Source organism: Lates calcarifer, linkage group LG5 (genome assembly GCF_001640805.2).
Source record: "Lates calcarifer isolate ASB-BC8 linkage group LG5, TLL_Latcal_v3, whole genome shotgun sequence".
NCBI classification, from domain to species: Eukaryota; Metazoa; Chordata; class Actinopteri; family Centropomidae; genus Lates; species Lates calcarifer.
The window spans coordinates 7,314,774-7,330,693 of record NC_066837.1 but is presented as its reverse complement, the minus strand read 5'-3'; the positions used below and the strand labels follow the sequence as shown (position 1 = coordinate 7,330,693).

At 41.0% G+C, this 15,920-nt stretch overlaps 1 protein-coding gene across 1 annotated transcript in view; it reads left to right on the top strand.

The window, feature by feature from the left end:
* lrba (LPS responsive beige-like anchor protein) overlaps positions 1-15,920 on the top strand; it is a 177,479-nt gene that overhangs the window by 130,097 nt on the left and 31,462 nt on the right. The window contains 3 exon segments of the mRNA XM_051070266.1: positions 4,949-5,089; positions 6,375-6,494; positions 9,345-9,497. Coding sequence (XP_050926223.1) covers positions 4,949-5,089; positions 6,375-6,494; positions 9,345-9,497 — 414 coding nt within the window.

The window sequence follows — 15,920 nt, the reverse complement described above, 5'->3', positions numbered from 1 at the left end:
CCTCATCTGACTGCAGATCAGTTGTGCGTAATGGTGTCCAATGGTGGGAGGACAGAGGATTAGTTTTAGAGTGAGATGACTGAGCGACTGTCTAGCTGCTGGAACCAAAATGACTGAATAAATCAGCCACGGAAACAAAAAGGCATGTGTTAATGGACAGGGGATACGCTGGAGGAAATGCATTTCTGAGTTACACTTGAGGGCATTTGTTCAGGCCCAGGGGTCGGCCATGCTCCTGCAGGGTGAGGGAGAGGTGGAGCTGCTCATCTAGTGAGACGAAAGGAAACAAATTACAGTTAGGCTGTGTTTAGACCAAAAACTGGATTGCATCAAAAAATGCAAAGAGCTGTGTTGATGTGGGCGTGTTGGTATTTGTGCCAGAGAGATGATGCAATGAGAACCAGTAAGGTTTAGTTTCCATGAGTTTTAAAAACACTGTGAAATAATCTTTTACATGTCATATGCCATAAATATATAGTGTCATGTATATTGCCTACATATCCTGTCTCACTGAAAAATACTTCACATTAGAGAAGATAAATATGCTCTAACTGCTATTTCACTCACTGTGATTTTTAAGGATGCTAAAAACTGCATAGCATTTTATAAACTGACACATTAGGCCATTCATGTTACAAAGTAACTGTTAAGGAATGTGTGTTTGCATGTATTTGATTGGCAGTCCAGGATGATGTTGCATTGTTTTTCAGCAAAAGTTGAGCAAGGTTCAACTTTTTTGACAGATGATGCTGCAGTTTATTGTTGGAGCTCACTGTTGTGTTGGCACCCTGGCTGACTGTGCACTAATTAAATTTGATTTTTTTTTTCTTTTTTTGGGGGGGGGGCTGATGTACCGTTGGATTCTCTGGTTTTGTTTATGCTTACAATCAGAGTTATCAAGACAGTTTTCAGTGAGAATTTGTGTGCCACCAAACTCCATGCTAAAGTACAATGCAAATATAGTTTGCATTTTCAAACAATTTTGATCTGACCAAACCTTTAAATGTAAATAAATTGCATTAAACATTAGAAATAGAGAAAGCATAAAAATGTTATCTTGACAATATAATCCAGTGCAATGCTATAGCCCTGGAGAAATACCATGGCTGTGAAAAACAAACACATATGAACCATAAACAGGTCCATTCTTTCACACTGCTGTCATACACATTCAAACACCCCAACAGTCAACACCTTGTCCCTTAGGTTCTCCCCGGCCCAGCTTTCACTTTCGATCTGCTCCTCTGTGTCTCTAACCTCTGTTTTTATCCCTCCCAGTGTTGCTTTCCCCACTGTACGAGGCTGCATAATTTCTCTGTTTATCTGGCTTCATGTTGCCCAGTAGGCTGAAGTGTGACAGTTGTACTTGCCCCACCAACAAACACACACACGCACACACTCACACAAACACACAACCCGCCTTCAGTTTCTTAGCTCGTTTCTGCCTCCTGCTCTTCTCTTTTGCACTGCTGTGGGGTTTGGACAGCTCAGCCTCTGTGCTCAGTCAAGCCTCGTAGCCCCAGGGACTAACTGAATGAAGGGGAGATGGGTGAAAGGACGAGAAACAGAAAGACAATCAGAAAGCAAAAGGAAGAGGAGGAGAATGTGTAAGAGAAGAAGAACAACATCATTTGCCGTCCTTGTTCTCCTCTCTCCTCAGAGAGCTGAATAGCAGCAGAGAGAGAGGAGGAAGGGAGGGAGTGGGCCAATCTTTATTATATCTGTTTTATTCATGTTGTTGACACGTGTGTGAAATCAGTGTATGACCACTGGACCGTGGCAGACTGCAGTGTCTGGAAAAGGGCAAGCAGTACTGTGCAGCCCCTCAAATCAACCCCCACCCACCCCCAATTCTGCTCTCACAATCATTTGTATTCTGTTTCTTTTCTTTGCATCCTAATGTTTTCTGACCTTCACGGTTAGTTCACAGCTTTATGTCTGCATCATTCGCCACCTTGCCTGGTTTCTCTTTTCCTCCTCTTGTGTTCCCTCTTTATTGTTTCAATCCCTTTCTGTTTGTCTCTCACTCTGTCTCTTTTTCACCCTCCACATATCTCTTATCCCCCTCCTATGTCACATTGGTGGTTGTCTCTTATAGAAACAGGTCATCTGAGAAGCCTCCAGTGACATTGAGAAGCCAAATTGCCATGAACGTGTGTGTATGTCACACACTGTCATCGTCCCCAGCACAACAGAGGCCACACAGAATTTATGTTCCCTGCTGCCAGAGCCATTCTGACCCCAGGGACTTTCTTATCATAAACTCTAACCTCAACCTGACATCAAACGCCGACCCCCGAGATAACATTGTAGTCACGATAAGCACACACTAGAACAGACTGCAAGTGTTGTAACTCTCTGCTGTTTTTTTTTTATTCCTTCACCCTTTCATACACCCCACTTCTGCATATTGTCACACAGTCCCCCACAAAAATGCACTTGTCTTACGTATAGAGAGGCGTAGGATGAACGTAATTGGTCGATTCATTCAGTTCAACATAAGGCAAAAGCATCTTCATTCTTCTTGTTGTACAGCTTTTAATGAAACACAGCAAGCAATTAAAAGAATTGTTAACCTTCAACCCTAGATTAGGTAGTCTGCATTTACCTGGTGAAAGAAATCGTGAGGATTTATTGAGCAATCCCTGTACCTTTGTGCTGTATCCTACTACTCACAGCCAGATCAGCTAATGGTGTATTGATTTCACCATACGCGCCCCATATGTTTATCCCCCGGGCCCTCCACACTATTTTCACTGTTTAAATAGGACATTATACATAAACACTCCTTTCAAAAGGCTCATTTGATTTATGAGTCAAAGCCCTAGTGATGCTCAAATCGTTGGTAAGCTATTATACTTCATCACCAGTGACCCATTATTGTTTTAGTAATACTGGGTAATGTTTTTATAATAGTCCTCAGGAAGATCATGTTTGTTCCAAAGATATACTCTTTAAAAATTTTTTTTCTCAAACTGAGGATAATTTGGAGAGAGCCAACTTATTGAACAGAGTCACTACAGAGGACATTTCTGAGCATTATGTGGCCCATAATTTTAATGATTAGTTTAATGTCTCATGACAGGTGCAGATTTCACTTTGTAGTAAAATGATGACTCATTCTTTTAATTCCCTACATGTAGTATAAGTTTTGTTAAGGGAGTCAGAATAAAATATAAATAAAATATAAATATGATCATAAAAAGTGTACAAAATGTGTTGATTTGTTAATATATACCCTGCATTTTCTATAAACTATTTTAGTTTTAGTTTGTGATCATTTCTTGTGATTTAGTTTTTCTCACAATAGCTTTAAAATGACTCTGTAACACCATCTACTGTGAATCAAGAACCGATAAGGAATAATCAAAGATTAATTCTCTGATGTTTACCTCTTCTAAGTGGCAGCACAATCTCACTCTGTAGCTTACTCTCTAGTCTAATTAAAACTATGAGATTGGTTCATTTATCTGAGAGCTCATCAGAGCGCTATTCTTTGCTACGACATATTAGGCCAATCTCTGGTGGGGCGGCAGCAGGCGTTCCATCAACACACTGCCAGGCGCTCTGCTCTGATGTACGGTGCCGTCACCGCTGCTCTGTTGTAGCTACTGTAAGCTGAGAGCGCTAGCCTCACAGTAATTTACAGCAGTAAACAATGCCGGGCTCGCGCAAACCAACAGCTCCCACATGCACTCACACACAATTCTCTCCCTCTCTCTGTCACTGTGGCACTTTCGGTCTTTTTTTTATTTTATATGCCTCCTCTCCCTTTTCTTTTTTTAATGAGCCGACTGTTATTAGGGCTATAAATCAGACCAATGGGTGTGATGTATAATTCACTGTGTGTACTCACCCACCCCCAGTGGCCCTGAGGAAGCCCACAGTGTATCACTGTCAGCCCAGAGCTGCACAGTGTGGTGGCACGAGGCATTTCGCTTTGTAAATCTGCACACACTCAGGAACACTTTTTACAAAATAACAAAATATGCACACACTAAACAGTAAAAGCAACCAATTTTTGTGTGTCACTGCCACTACACACAAATACATGTACACAACTATGCCCCATTATGCCCACACAAACAATAGCCATATCGCAGATCAATATTAAAGCCTGGCCCTGGATGAGTCTTGTTGTGACAGGCACCCTATGATATGAAAGAGATCCAATTGATCCACATCCTACTAGGCCCTCATCCTCAAAAGGCCATCATTCCATTACCATTGATCAGCTCTGTGTGTCTGTGTGTGTGTGTGTGTGTGTGAGAGAGAGAGAGAGAGAGAGAGAGAGAGGAGGAAGATGAAGGGGGGTTTGAGGGAATGAGGCACAGCCAGCAGAAGACTAATAAAAATTGAACCAGCCTGAAAGTGATTTCTATAAATGAGTATTTAAATAATAGCAGAGTAGCACAGGGTTATTGGTTTTTGGAGAGCGATGGAAAATTAATGCAACTTAGCCATTTTTCTAGACTACAAATAGGGCTGGTGACCAGTGTATTAGTTACAGATTAATAAAAGCAGAAATTAAAGGAATCCACAGCCTTGCTATTGATATTCCTAGTGGGCACTCTTTCATTGGAGCACATTAGTTTTCTCTGACAGATTACAGCTGCAGGGGCTCTGTTTCACAGCCTCTAAAAAGCACTCTGCGGGAAAGGATTGATCTCTGTCTGAAGGGAAACATCATCTAATATTCATTTGAGATTGCACAAAGGTTACCAGCTTCATTTGCCTTGCAACTATTATGCTGCTAAGAGCGGTCCCTGAATATATTCACAGTAAAATTTAGTACTGCCTCCTTGCTTTCCTTTTTCTTTCACAGTCATTTGTCATTTCTTGTCTTTATCTCTGCTTTTATGTAAGTCATCAGTTAAATGAAGTCACATCTTATTCTTGACTGTTTAACAAATTTGAAAATATGTTTTCTGCTTATATTTTTCTGTAGCCCATCGGTGCTCTGAATCCCAAGAGGGCGGCATTTTTTTCAGACCGATATGAGTCCTGGGAGGATGATCAGGTGCCAAAGTTCCACTATGGCACCCACTATTCCACCTCCAGCTTCACCCTGATGTGGCTACTACGTATTGTAAGTGCAATGCTTATAAATAAATATAAAAAAAAAAAGAAATTACTGGGACTTCTTCTTCACTCAATGCAGCTCATATACTGGATCTACAAAGGCCTCACTTCGATTGACTTTTAGGGGTGTAGCTATGCACAGCAGTATGCATATTCAAGTCGTTTGTCAAACAATTTTTAATGGATTTTTTAATTTAGATTCATTATTTGCTTTGGAGTTCCATAGTGTCATTGATTTATTCTTAATAAGGTCTTTGATTCCTTGAAACAGTAACAAGTTGAGAGCATATATATGCTAAATATTGCATCATATGCATATTGTTCCTTATTTATTGTTGCAGATAATTCATTCCACTGTTCCACATAATAATACAGTGACAACAAAAACAATGTAATTAAATGTATTCTATGTGATTTGGTCTGTTTTTGAGGAGCATATGTAGTGTGCGTTGTGCACTGGAGTGCTCTCCTTCGGTACCTTTGTTGAATGGATGCCATCAATCTTTCCATACTGCACTCAGGGGAAAGGGAGGTTACTAAGTTTCTCCAATGTGCAGTTTTCTGCTGTTATTGTCCCAGTAGCTCACTGTCTCAGTGACTCCCAGTAGAGTTACCTCATTGATCCCTGCACATCATTAGAGGGCTTATTCTAAAGCCACTTTACCAGAAATCCTCACTTATAACTCTCACTTAGAGATCAAACTTAACATCACAGAATAACTGAAAACTGTTTGTGCAGTAATTGTGAGCTCTTTCTATGTATTTTTGTGACATTTTTACATTGCTCTTAATCCTGTTTTGTTGTTTTGCACAATGAGATTCAATGTGGTTAACCTCAAGCACATTTTTTGTTACAAATGAACCTTACATCATTTCAGGCTGGACTTAATTAGCTATCTATAATATTAGTGTGTAGCTATGGCCCAGCATATTGTGTCCATGTCACTTGGGGGCTATTGCGTCATAGAGAAAGCTATTGATCTGTTCTAACAAGATTATACATGATTAGAAATGCATCAGTAGCACAAGTGTATTGGCTTTACTGGCTCACTGGGATTATTGTTATTTCACTTGTTCATTTTTGGACTCTAGCTTGTTAGGGGGTGTATAAAAAGAGTAGATTTGGTTAAGATCTATTGACATAGTGTTGTATTGAATTTCAAGCAACACAGACTTTATTGTATATTTTTATTGCACAGCGAGGGATTCTGTTTTAGCAGCTACAATGGGTATTGTCGGTTACAGCAGCACAATCCTAAACTGAGGTTTTTTTTTTTTTGGCCAATCAACAGGAACCCTTCACCACATTGTTCCTCAACTTCCAAGGAGGAAAGTTTGACCACGCTGACCGCACCTTCTCATCAGTGTCCCGGGCCTGGAGGAACTGCCAGAGAGACACATCTGATGTCAAGGTACTATACACATTGATGCGTGCACACATGATGTGGAAATGCTTTCCAAAAAAAGTTTCCTCTTTCCTTTTAAGATAAGGTTGAAGGTTCTTTAAGGTTGACTTGTAAGAAGGTTAGAAGTTAGAAAAGATAAAGGACTGAGCACTGCAGGAGGATAAATCCCCATCCAGCATCCTTACAGACAAAGAAGAAAAGGTTTCAAAAGAGTAATGTCCAGTCACTACCAATCATTGTCCCTTTGCAATGAAAGCTTCCTGGTCTTCTGATCAAAGCGTTAAACTAATCCTCATCTGTCCCAGCCGTCTGTCTCAGATTCAGCCAGCTATAACCTGGACTTGAATCCCTGCCCATTGGGCCCCCAAACTCTGAGCTGTTGGAGCTGTTGGATCTGCCCTGCAACGGCACAGGTCATTCTCATACTGAGGGCCTTCGAACCCCCAGTGCACGCTTTAACTGCTCTCCTAAAACATTTACGACTACAGTCAGACATTCTCTGTTAAAGCCGGGTACTGCTCGGTCTCCTGGCACTGGGTCACTGGATGGGGGAACAGTGGTGGTGTTGGGGGTTTTGACGCTTGATTGCATTTACCACCCCCTTCACATCCCGCCGATAAAACATATGGATTGTGTTACTGCGTAGCTGGCCAATGCTTGATTGCGAAAGCCCAACAAGAGCCCTCGTTTGCTCTCTCAGTCTAGACCTGTCAATGTGGATCAAACTGTGAGAGCTCAACTTCAGATCAAAACAAAGGGAAAATCTGGACCACATCACTTTGTTTCCATGTTCAGTTTGAATTTTTTGCATATTTTGAATGAATGTCCGTCGACTTTATCCACTTGGACGCACACATTCATGTTCTAGTAAAAGAGGAATTAGGGACTAGATGTATCAATTTAGTATGCTAAGTACACCATTTAGCTTTAGCATTGGAGTCATTGATAGCAACTCTGTCTCAGCCAGAGGGCAAAAAGCGCCAGTGTTTGCATATCCCAGTGGTAAAGAAGAGGTGATAATAGGTTACAACACCCAGATTCAGTGTGTCTCTAGCCTGGGTGACGCTACCATGACCTCCATTCCCCAATCCCCTGACCTCCAGCCTCAGCCCAAAGGCATCAGAGGGGGAGAGAGGAGAGGAGAGAAGAGGGTTTAGAGGTAGCAACAGTGGAAATGTAGCAGGGGAGCCCAGAGGCCAGAGCCCCTTCCAGTGACCCATGACAGGACAGGATTGGGGATCAGAGGGGCTGGCCTCTGACCAGGCCAGAGCAAAGGGGCCACTGCACATAATGGTCAGAGCAAGGCAGGCTTGAGTGTTGGGGAGAGAAGCCCTTAACGCTTTGTTAGAGTGTGTGTGTGTGTGTGTGTGTGTGTGTGTGTGTGTGTTTGTGCGTGCATGCATGCATGCGTCCTGCCACCTCCTGGTCAAATTTACAGCAGGCTACAGCCAGTGAACCTGGGTGAGCTGGAGGCCTCATTAAGAGATTGACCTTTACTTTCAGGTCAGGTTTTGTGGAGTGAAGAGATTTCAGAAGTGAGGAAGTGCTGTGTTGTTTTAAACTCAGTGTGTTTGCTTGCTCATTTGATTGGATGTTTTCACCCTATTGATGAAATCTGGATGTATTGAGCAGCTAATCTGATAAGCAACATGTACTTGTTTGTGTAAGAAGTTTTTGTTTTTTTAGAGATGTTGCGTATGACCCTCTGCTTAAAAATTTGCTTAAACCTGCCACTCAGCCTCAGGTTTTAGTTTTTTGCTGCAGTGCTGCTGGCCAAACAGACTAAGGCATGTCAGCTTGATGTCGATGTTGGTCTGCTTGTATCTGTCGTCAGACTGTCAACATGTTTGTATTTCTCTGTCCTTCTTGAGATGACCAGTCAGCACTTGTAGTTGCACAAGCTTTGTTTACAGACAATAAGACTGCCGTAAAATCCCATCAAGAAGTACTGTCCATTTATCATTAAGTCTATATTTTAAAACTCTAGTATCTGACTAATCATACCATCTGCCATCCTATGCTATGCATTGTAACATACGTGTCAAGACTTTGGGAGAGCAGTTTACTGTTAACTAAATGTCAACAGTTTATTAACTTGATGTACATTAAGTACACTGCCTTCCTTTATCATTTACAAGAAGCAGTGAAGAGTAGAGAAATGCTTCATCCTGGTGTCTTGTACTCGGTGAGACATACCCACAACAATAACACTACAGTTTAGGCCTGGGTGGCGGTATGGATTTATCTACATGTTTTTAAGCTCAAACTCAGTCTTATTGTTTACACTCATTGTGGCAAGTTCTGCTTAGTTAAGAATGACGAATGGCCAAACATATGGGGTTACATCTCCTGTCATAACTATGTTTCTCTGTGCGATCGTGCAATTTGAAAATACTTTGTGTTGTTTGAGACAGCCAAATAAAATCATCATAGTTAGGAAGGAATTTGGTTGACTGCTCTTTTTTCTCTCTGTTGTTGTGGAAGATTTTTCTGCCACTAAGATACAAACAGAGAAAATTAGTTCATTGGAACAGTGGAAAACCGCAGCCAAGAGCATGCTCAGAGGTTTTTGACATCTTCTCTAGTGGCTAAACACAGGCAGACAGCAGACAAGTAGAATTAGATATAATTTCATTAATAATTGTCCAGTTTTCCAAAGTCTGACACCTTTAAATAGTGCTGGCCAGTGATTCTTTGAGCCCTCTCTAATTTCAAAATCTTTGAAACTTTCTTCCTTCAGCATTGTATATTGAGCAAAGCTAAGACTTACTTGTCAGATATCGACAGTATCACTTTTTGCTCACGTTGATGGTGATAACCAAGGTTTAAATATGTTTCTATGTTGTGCCCGTGCAGGAGCTGATCCCAGAGTTCTACTACCTCCCCGAGATGTTTGTCAATGCCAACAGTTACAACCTGGGAGTGATGGAGGACGGCAGCGTGGTGTCTGATGTGGAGCTGCCACCTTGGGCCAAGAGCCCAGAGGAGTTTGTTCGAATCAATCGCCTGGTAAGACTGTGAATACACAGTAGAGAGAACCATAACACATGCTAGTGTAATGGAGCAAGTGGATGACCCAGGCTCAAGCCACTGAACAGCCCTTTTGAAGTGCACTTGAGCAGTACACTGAGTCCTTGCCAGCTGCAGCAGTACACCAGTAAACTCTATAGGCATCATATAGTATTAAATTATTATTATTATCGTATGATCATGACAGTTTTGACCAACATTTGTAGTATCAGTGACATTAACACTCACACATAAACACATTTCTGTGTCTGTCTTCAATATCACAGAACCCAGACCGACCGAAGTCCTGTCAGAGGTTTCTGCCTCTCCTTGTACTAACTTAGCTGGAAATGCTAATTCAAAGAGTCAGTGTTATTTCCTGACCGTCTCACAGTTCTTCCTGTTACCTGAGCCTCCCGCTTCTCCGACATGCCCCGGCTCTCAGATTGCTGTGTTGCCCAAGTGATCCAACATCACCTCACCTCCTATCCCTTTACACATCACCATCTCTATCTGTTCTCACTCTGTCCACACACATCTGGTGTATGTTCGTGTGTGTGCAGTTGCATATGTGTTTGTGTGCAGAGAAATGATGCAGTATCCTGTTTCTGATCTCCCCTTCCTGCCCGCTCAGCCCAAAGCAGAAATATTCTGTGTATATGAGTGTCGGATGTTGTCAGACCTGCTGTCATATTTTCATTGTAGATGTTCTCTCCTCTTCCTTACACACACACACACACACACACATGCACACGCACATGAGGCTGGGAAGCAGAGGTAACTCTTTGGAGTTTCAGATTACCTTGCTCTGCTCTAGAAGGTCAAAAAACACCAGATAGATTTACTGTTTCTGTTATGTCTTGCTGGAATAGCTTGTTATCTGCACTTTTAGACCTTCAACTTTACTTTTTTGGTGACTTTATACTGAGTTTTACTGATACTCATAGGCCAGATCATCTTGTAAATAAATTTTGTTCATAATGGACCTATCTAGATAAATGGGGTAAGTCTAGAAGAGAGAATTAAAAGATAAACAAAATCACATCACAAGTTGCAGTGTAATGCAAATGAATATGCCTATTATTGTTGCTTTAAACATTTAAAATGTCTCCCATTTTTTCAATAAAAGTTGATGTAGTTTCCTGTGCCCACAGTAGTAATGGATGCTGATGAGGCTGGGTGTGCTCTGTGACCTGTGTAGTCTTGTGGTGGGCTCTGTTAACCAGCCTACTGATATGACCAGGCCCCTATCATTAATCACACACTTCCCTCTCTTTGGCTGTCAGCGTGGTCTAGGCCAAGGTGGATGTATTGGGGAAAGCTTTTTGTGGCGGTGGTGGCAGCTTGCTGTTTTGCAGTGTCCTACCCAGTCAGTGTACTGAATCCCTCTGTTAATTAATGTTATAAAAAAAGAGTGTACTTGAATTTCTGAGCTTTCCCTTGCAAAGTGTGAAAATGTGTAGACATATGTGGAGTCCTATAGTGCTGCAACGAATTAGCGGATTAATTGTTAATTAATTTATTCAGTGTTTTTTGAGTTGTCTTCTCCATGTGAGGATCTTTTCTCTGGTTTATATCCCTATTATTAAAAAATCTATTTTAAAATTTTATATCTTCCTACAAAGCAAAAAATTTGAAGATATTAACTTTGGTTTCAGAACCTGTGATGGGCATTTGTGTTTTGGACATTTCTAGACTTAAGTGAGTAATTGCATATTCTGAAAAAAAGAATAAATTAATTGATAATAATAATAATAATAATTCTTAGTTGTTAAATAATTTAAATAATTGTTTTGGCTGTATTCCTTGTAATCTTTTTCATAATTCTACTTTCCAGACGGTAGTATTTCGATCTTGAATACTGCTCTCCTGAGTAATATTTGTTTGAAATGCAGTAGTGGAACATAGCCTACCCAATACCTAATTTGGATAATATTGTATAGACTAACAGTGAGAAAACCAGCTTCTTCCAATATGTGAATTAATGTGCTTTGTGCTCCTGCAGCATTTCATTGCCAGTTAAAATGCACCAGTTTCATCTAGCTCTCTCAATTTCCTCTGGTGCTTTCCTCTGTGTCCAATTTAGTGCTGCAGGGGCAATTTGGATTTATCCAAAGGGTCTATACTCATATACAGCTACCTGCTAGTTACTGTATTCAGCCTGATAAAATTTCAGTCTGTGGTTTCTTTCTCTACTGTGTGCAAATTGAAATATTGATCCAGCATAGAGCTGAGCCCAGCAGGCAAGTATAGCTGTACAGAAACATAACAAGCTCAGTAGAACAGGAGTTTTCTGAGGTTTTGCAAGAGGGCTGACAACATGAATATCTGCTTCATATCCACATAGACATGCATTTTAGGTTTCAACGTTGCTTATCCACGATCTCATAATCCCCTCAGGTAGTAGTAGGTAGTAAGATTATTCTGTCTCATGGCAGATAAGTACAATGCCTTATACTGGTTTAGATCAGTTAAATCATTGTACATCATCAGTGAGAAATTATAGCTTAAATTTTGTATATTATATATTTGTATACATTTTATAGACATTTGATTACAATGATTACACAAGATGCAAGAAAATAATTGGTATTGGATTAATAATGCTGAATACTGAAAATAGCTAGTTGCAATCCTCATTTTGCATAATTTCACCATTTCATGAGACCCAATGTTACAGTAGTACAGATCATATACAGACAGAATGGAAAAGACAGGGTAAAGGAGGGTGGACAGGAAGAATAAAGGAAAGAATGGGTCGAGGACAAGGTAGAGGGAGGGATGTGTGGGTGGACAGGTCTCTGGTCATGACAGATAGCTGGCATTAGAGGGTGTCAGCTGGCAACTGTGGTACTGTTGGGAGAGAGATGAGCATGGTGGAAGAGGAGAGAGGAAGAGTGAAGGAGTTAATGGGCTGTTTGGCTCTCTTTAGCTTGTCTACTGCTAATGGCCTCGCAACACAAGGATAGACAGCAGGAGAGAACACGCAAACACATGCAGATGCACACATGGTACAAAGACACACACACACGCCTGCTGTCTCCACTCTGGTTATGAGCCCTAGATGATTAACAGCTAATTAGGGCTCAATCTGGAAAGGCCATTAAAAGCCTCTCACAGTAAAGGATTGTGCTGCTGTGCAAAACGGCAGCTTGTTTTTGTTGTTGAGAGTGAGAGTTGCATAGTTGGTAATAAAAAAGAAAAAAAATCTAGAAGATATAAACATTACATCAAACTATAGCCTGGTTTATGTTGCTCTGCTATTGGAAATGTCATAGTCCATCACTAATGTTTAGTAAAAAGTGTGTTGCATGGCAACCGATAAACTGCAAGTATGTGCCTACACAGATTGTTGTTTAATTTCTGGCTTACACAACACTGAAGGCTCAAAGAGTTTGGTTTGAGGTACTGAGGAATCGTTGGATCTTTGGAGATGAAGCACCTCAGCGTCTTAAGCTCAAGCATGCACCTTCAGTGCGCTGAAGTGCCTACAGTATACTTAAACGCTTGCTTGTAAAGGCACACTCCCTTTTCCTTGGTCCATCACACACCCACACACACATACATGCAGAGACACTGGGGTCTTGAGGCGGCATGCCACAGAGATCAGGGGCTGCTTGTTGTTTTTACCAGGAGGTCGAAGGAGAGGTTAAGAACTTGATCCCTCCTCCACCAGATAACTACACGTCTCTGGGCACTGTCAGCCTCTCTGACATTCCACTATATATGACCACATCTCACTTCCCTCGTCTGCTAGCCATTAGCACGATAGCAGGTGATCGTATGTGTGTATGCTTGTGTGTTTGTGTGCATGTCAGTGTTTACCTGTGCTGTCATGTAACCAGGCTTCACTGGGGCTACTGATATGGAGCAGCCTAAACCACAGTCTGCTGTAATAGCCATTCCCTACTGTGAATAGTCCAATGGTAGACTGAGCTAAACATTACAGATTTTGGAGGCTGTAATATACACATTAGGGCTAAGGACTAAGCATGTTGCCTAATATTACACTCTGTAAACGGTAAAGCACAGCGTTTTCTACATTCTAATAAAAACAAGAATGAAAATGGTCAGTTTATCTGATATTTTAATTTATTTGAAATATAACACTAAGAATAACATATTTAATTAAAAAAAACTTATGAATCTGCTCTGTGGAAACAGGAATCTTTTTATTCTTCTCTTGATTTGTCCAATCAGTACTTAACAAGTACTGAGTACTGCCCTTTTTTTCTTGTAGAGTTGCGGTGCAATCACCATCAAACTTATTTGATCTCTACAGGGCCCATTTGCTGCTACACATTCACGTTTGGTTCCTTTCAGTCATCTGTGCTCTTGTGGTGCTGCTGACAGACCTGCAAACCACACACATGGGACAGACGGGCAGCACATTACTTTCGGCCTTTTTCCCCATATAAAGCATCTACTCACTCAAAGCAGTGACAGAGACATCAGCTAAACTGCCCTCACAGAAGGAGAGAGAGACTTTCGTCTTGTTGAATGGGCAAAGCTAACTGAGTGATGGGTCAGAAGCTGATACTGAAAGGGTTGACCACAGGTCACCACCATATGTGGTAAACTGTCACTTACCCAAGACATCTCTGCTCAATGGACATTAGACACCAAAGTTATCTGTATGATTCTATAAAAGCTAACCATTTTTAGCATTTGGCTACCTGGTGTCCTATTATCGCAATAGATTCTTTGGAGGAGTAATAACCTTCGGAAAGCCAGAATAATAAAAGGTTGTGTTACTTTAGAAATAGATACCTGTGGTGTGCTAGAAGCAACCAGTGCATATCATTTTCCATACAATGTTACTTAACTTGATATTGGAGTTTTGAGGTTTGTCCAAACTGTCGTTATCATTTCTGTTGATGCTGCATCTTTACTGCTCCCTCCTTGCAACATTTAAAAAAGATTCACTGATTTGAAAGCAAGGGCTACACCAGTTTTTACTGAACAAGTAGTTGATAGTTATTTTGTCTAAACTCCTCCATCAGGGACTTTGTCAGATGTAATTATTAAACCAAGAATTCAAGTAACTCTGTTGTTTTGCAGTTTTAGTTTTGATATTTCAATAATAGGTCCAAGCAGGTTCCAGTGGTATTCAGATCTTTGGTTTGATTCATTAGTATATTTAAGAATCCCAATGGTGCTCAAACCACAACCTCCTCCCACCCCCAAAATGTAAACTTGTGGGATTGTGGACAACCATTTCTACCAGACAAGGTAACACAAGCCACTGTATGCAAAATGCTCACTAAGAAATCATGGAGATCTGAAGTAAACATGTGAGTGGGGAGGGAGGTTTAGCCCGATTAGACCCAGGTAAACTGTTTGTTAGCAATTAGCCTTTTGTATATCAGAGCTGAGTGCTTGCTTCTGTGGTGTAGCTCCGTGTTTCTTCACTTCTGCCCTCTAGTGGTCAGAAATTGCCAGATGCAGCTTTAATTAAAATGGAAGTGCTTTCTGACTTCAACTGATAATTTTTGCTGTGCACTATGATGGCTATCTGTTTCATAGGGCCTCACATTTGTCCTTACAGCTGTTGTTGTCATAATCACCACAGTAATCTTGCCTGCTGAGGTAAACATCTACATGGCTGCTCAGTGCTAACAGACAAATGTCATATTAATATGAGCTAAGTCACCTTTACCCCCCAAACCTCATATACTCACACTATCACCCTCTTTGAAAGTCCCTCTCTGAGATTTGTCTCTTTCATATGCTGACAGCTCTTCACACTTACAAAAACTATGTCATCATGGCAGACATGTCCGTTATCGTTCCAGGTTATGATCAAGTGAGGGTAAGGAGGTGTTTTACATGCCATTTTTACCATGTGGTTTGATATAAGATTTTATAAGACTATAAGACTTTATTTATCCCACTTTGGGTAAATTTACAATAAAACATATTTTACATTACTGAGTATTGTGGCTAATGCTCAAAACATTTTAAGATAACGTGTGTCATTATGCAGAATTGTCCGAGGGCTCCGTGTGTGAAATGTGAAGGAGAGCGGGGTACAGAAGACAAAAGTGTGTCCCACATTTTTTCCCACAAGACACATAGCCAGACATAAGAGCTCCCCTGGCGCAGACCACCAGCTACACAAAGTCAAAGATCATGGCTGTTTACATTCACCTCTCATCCGCACCACACTCTCTGATCAGACACCCACTGGGACGCACGTAATACTTTTCCCACCAGCCTCCACATCTTATTCTCACAGGAACCCCATAGGAATTCATGTGTGAGCTGAGGTAAACCACTGCAAGGACCAGTCACTAACCACTAAGATATACTTATGCACTCGTGAATGACTGAGTGAGTGAAAATCTTAACGTTGTCTAGCCCAGCATGGCCTTGTGTAACAGAACACAGTTTACCATGTTAGCCTAGTGCTAATCTGTTCCC